Source organism: Triticum urartu, chromosome 3A (assembly GCF_056163025.1).
Source record: "Triticum urartu cultivar PI428250 chromosome 3A, HENAU_Tu73, whole genome shotgun sequence".
In the NCBI taxonomy this organism is placed as follows: domain Eukaryota; kingdom Viridiplantae; phylum Streptophyta; class Magnoliopsida; order Poales; family Poaceae; genus Triticum; species Triticum urartu.
Window position 1 is genome coordinate 721626251 of NC_141875.1, and position 3872 is coordinate 721630122.

The following is a 3872-nucleotide window of genomic DNA, read 5'->3' on the forward strand; positions in this document are numbered from 1 at the left end:
TCCTCCGGCAAACGGGAGTTGCATAATCTCATAGTCATAGGAACATGTATAAGTCATGAAGAAAGCAATAGCAACATACTAAACGATCGGGTGCTAAGCTAATGGAATGGGTCATGTCAATCAGATCATTCAACTAATGATGTGATCCCGTTAATCAAATAACAACTCTTTGTTCATGGTTAGGAAACATAACCATCTTTGATTAACGAGCTAGTCAAGTAGAGGCATACTAGTGACACTTTGTTTGTCTATGTATTCACACATGTATTATGTTTCCGGTTAATACAATTCTAGCATGAATAATAAACATTTATCATGATATAAGGAAATAAATAATAACTTTATTATTGCCTTTAGGGCATATTTCCTTCAGTTCCATCCTCCTTCAGACTGGGGTATCCAAGAGTGAGGTCGGCCAGGTCTAGCTCTGGAATCCACGCCTTGGCCCGGCTCAAGGCAGCCATAGCTCCGGCTCTTGCAGATGCCCGTCTTAGCTGTTGGACCCGCTGAGGCAGCACAGCAAGCCGTTTTAGCACATCTTGCAGGAGATGGGGGACATCATTTGATAAAGCCACAACGGCCAAAGGACGTTGTGACACGGTGTACAGTTGCTCCACCAGAGTGTAGACTGCCTTCAGCTTGACCACCATGTTCTGCCTAAGGTTTGTGCTCCTGGGGCTTGTATTATTAAACAAAAGGTGAGCCGGAGGTAATAATTAACATAGTCATTAAAGGAAGTATTGCAATATTTGAGGTTGGTGTATAGTAACTTACCGAAGATTGCTGAGACCATTTGAGATATCTGGCGCTTTAAGCCGGACAGCTCAGTTGTTGCTTCTGCAAGTGAGGTTTCTGCTGTCTCGACCCGGGTTGCTAGTGAGGCCTTCTCATCAGTCCAGATTTTCTTCTCTGATTCAAAGTTCTTCTTCAACTTCTCTTGTTCAGAGACGCTGAATTCAAACTTGGAGTTGGCCTTTTGAATTTCAAGTTCCTGGGCTGCCAGGCGGCTCTTCAGGTAAGCAATCTCTGACTCAAATTGACTTATGGTGGTGTGCATTGATACCGGGTCATAGTCAGGATCATGATAAAGTAATGTTAAGTCCCAAGCACTTTGCAAGCAAAGATACTTGACACTTGGGGGCTAATGTATGCTGAAGAACTCTACATTACTACGCCAGCTTAGGCAAATATATTAAGTCCCAAGCACGTTGCAAGCAAAGGTACGTGGCACTTGGGGGCTAATGTGTATCGCAAGTTCAACATTTCTTGCTACAACCGGGTTAATTGTCTTCCTTCTAAGCCGGACAAACGGTGCTAGACAGTTTTGTAAGTCTACAGCATATTTACTTATAAGCAATAGACTTGGGGGCTGGTACAGTAAGTATGGTTAAGGGAAGGAAGCATAAGTCATACCTCAAATTTTTGCTGTATTTGCTTCACCATGTCAATTTCCAGGTGACGACTGCTATGCACTTGATTGATATAGCCCGAGACGATCTCTCCAATACTCAAATGAGTATAGTCAGTGATGTCCATCTTGGCCTTTCGGCGCTCTAACAACTCCTCCTTAGCAGAACACTTGGCAAGTACGGTGGGCCGTGCCGGCTCAATAAACTGAGTTTTGAGAATTTCCACTTCTGGATCAGTCGTCTTGGCCGGGCTAGGTGCTTCCGGGTTAACAGAACCATCAAGAGTATCTTCAGCAGGCGGGTCAGAATTTGGTGCTGGAATATCATGAGCCGGCTCAAGCGGCGGCTGATGTGTGGAAGAGTCGGGGGCAGCCGTGCCCAGTTCCGGCTCAGTCACTACGGGGTCTTGGGCCGGTTTATCCTTTGCTTTCTTCCTGGGCTTCACTTGCACACTGTGAACAAGGCAGAAGAGTGAGTACAAAAACATGAGTAAGATAAAGCATAAGGTAAATAAATTGACATTACCCAGGGGCAGTTTTAAAAGTCGGCATGTTTGACTGCATAGACTCGTCGGAGGAAGGAGAGGTATCCTGATAATTGGATTCAGATAAATTGAGAGGTTGACGGATTAAACCCGCCAAAGGTAAAACATGATGTAAGTTGGAGATAACCTCAGTCCAACGTTTCCTGGTTGGCTCAGGCAAGCCGGAGGAGAGCTCTGCATCCTTGCTGGTCCGGGTCTGCCTCCGGCTTTCAAATTGCTGTCACTTCAAAAGAAATTGAGGATCTTGGTAAGCCAAAGGATGTGAAAATCTTACTTTCCGGGTCACTCTTTGAGTTTTCTGCCGCGGCAAAGGCTCGGAGTCGGAGGAGATTATAGTTACCTCTTCCTCGACGGGTTGGCTGTTTCCCGTGTCTTCCTAAAAAGGGAATAATGTCAGCAAGGTGATGATAAAAGAGTAAGGGAAGTTAAAAGTTACCTCTTCTTCATTGTCATCAGAGTCATCAAGTTGGAACATCTCTGAGGCGCTTGGCTTCCTTTTCTTCGAAGTCCCTGTCTTGGTGGCTTTTCTTTCGGCCCTTTTGGCCGCCCTGGCTTGTTTGGCCGCCTCATGGTCATACTGGACCTTCCAGAAGTTGTCATTTGCATGTGAATGATCGTAAAGGGTTATGAGTAAAAATAAGGTATAACATAGTAAAGAGTAATCATTGAGGCTGATGACTTACTGCACGGGTCGGGTTCTTCTTGCAGAAGGGCAGTAAGCCGAAGGCGTTACTGGTCACTATGCCCTCTTTCAACAAGGACTGGGTTGTAGCCTCCACCACATCATCTGGTAAGTCATCAGGACTATGACGCTGAGGATCATCCTTCTTGCCTGAGTAAGTACACATTAAGCCGGGACGGCGGCTTAACGGAATCACTCTCCAAGCAACCCAGACTCGGACCAGGTCGATGCCATCTAAGCCGTTCCCCAAAAGAGCTTTGATTTTCTTGATAGTGGGGGTGAGTGGCAGACGTTCAACAGCAGTCAATTTGTCCGGCAGCGAGTGGTTGGATTCAAGGCGCAAGGCACGAAAGCCGGGCAGTGGATTTTCGCCAGCCGGAGAAGTGTCCTGACAGTAGAACCACGTCTGGTTCCAATCTTTGGGATGACTCGGCAGTTCAGCGTAAGGAAAAAGGCAATCTCTTCGCCGCTGAATTGAGATACCACCAAGCTCTAGACTGGGCCCGTTGGCACGCTCGTTCTGTCGGTTTAAGTAAAACAGCTCTCTGAATAAAAGCAAGCTAGGTTCTTCTCCAAGGTACACCTCACAGAAGACTTGGAAGTTGCATATATTTGACACGGAATTGGGTCCGATGTCTTGAGGCCTTAGATCAAAGAATTTCAGAACATCCCTAAAGAATTTTGAACCGGGTGGAGCAAATCCCCGGCTCATATGATCAGTAAAAATGATCACCTCCCCCTCCTTGGGTTGAGGGTTTTCTTCAGATGGCTCAGGAGCACGATAGGACATAACATCCTTCTTGGGAAGATAGCTAGACTTCACAAATTCGGACAATTTGCTTTCTGTGACAATGGACGGGACCCAATTGCAGGTCACCGGAGGTTTGGGAGCTTTGGGTGCCATTGCGTAAATCGAAGCCTACAACAAGATAAAAGAATTTTTCCGGCTCAATTCATAACCCGGAGGAGAGCATTATTGATTTTTTTCAAGGTGGCGGCTTAAGAAGGGGCCTAATGACATATGGGTAGCTATGCAATGGTATTTAAGTTGCTACAGGAATCAAGGGTAATTAAAATTTTCTTAAGTCGCCGGAAGCAAGCGGTGCCAACAGCCGGTGTTGTCTTAAACCGGTCACATGGACTACTATGGCTAAAACAGATTCAACAGATGCAATTTTTGGCTAAGTGTGGAACAAACAGGTTTCACAAGTTGCAATTATTATTTTGGATCAAACGG

General features: G+C 45.8%; 1 protein-coding gene across 1 annotated transcript; it reads right to left on the reverse strand.

The window, feature by feature from the left end:
* Positions 1 to 1407: 1407 nt before the first annotated feature.
* LOC147982163 (uncharacterized) lies at positions 1408 to 3539 on the reverse strand. Its single transcript, XM_087516222.1, has 6 exons — positions 2642 to 3539; positions 2390 to 2562; positions 2228 to 2329; positions 2081 to 2170; positions 1935 to 1999; positions 1408 to 1861 (listed from the first exon to the last, which is right to left on the reverse strand). Exons 1-6 carry the CDS (start codon positions 3537 to 3539, stop codon positions 1408 to 1410), a joined length of 1782 nt encoding a protein of 593 aa, XP_087372348.1.
* Between the last annotated feature and the right edge of the window lie 333 nt (positions 3540 to 3872).

Excerpts from the sequence above, each read along its gene's own strand:
- LOC147982163 (XM_087516222.1), bottom strand. The coding sequence starts at position 3,539 with ATGGCACCCAAAGCTCCCAAACCTCCGGTGACCTGCAATTGGGTCCCG. Across the intron at positions 2,563-2,641 it reads CTGCAAGAAGAACCCGACCC|CACATGCAAATGACAACTTC; the intron begins GTGCAGTAAGTC and ends TTTACGATCATT. Across the intron at positions 2,171-2,227 it reads CTCAAAGAGTGACCCGGAAA|CAATTTGAAAGCCGGAGGCA; the intron begins GTAAGATTTTCA and ends TTGAAGTGACAG.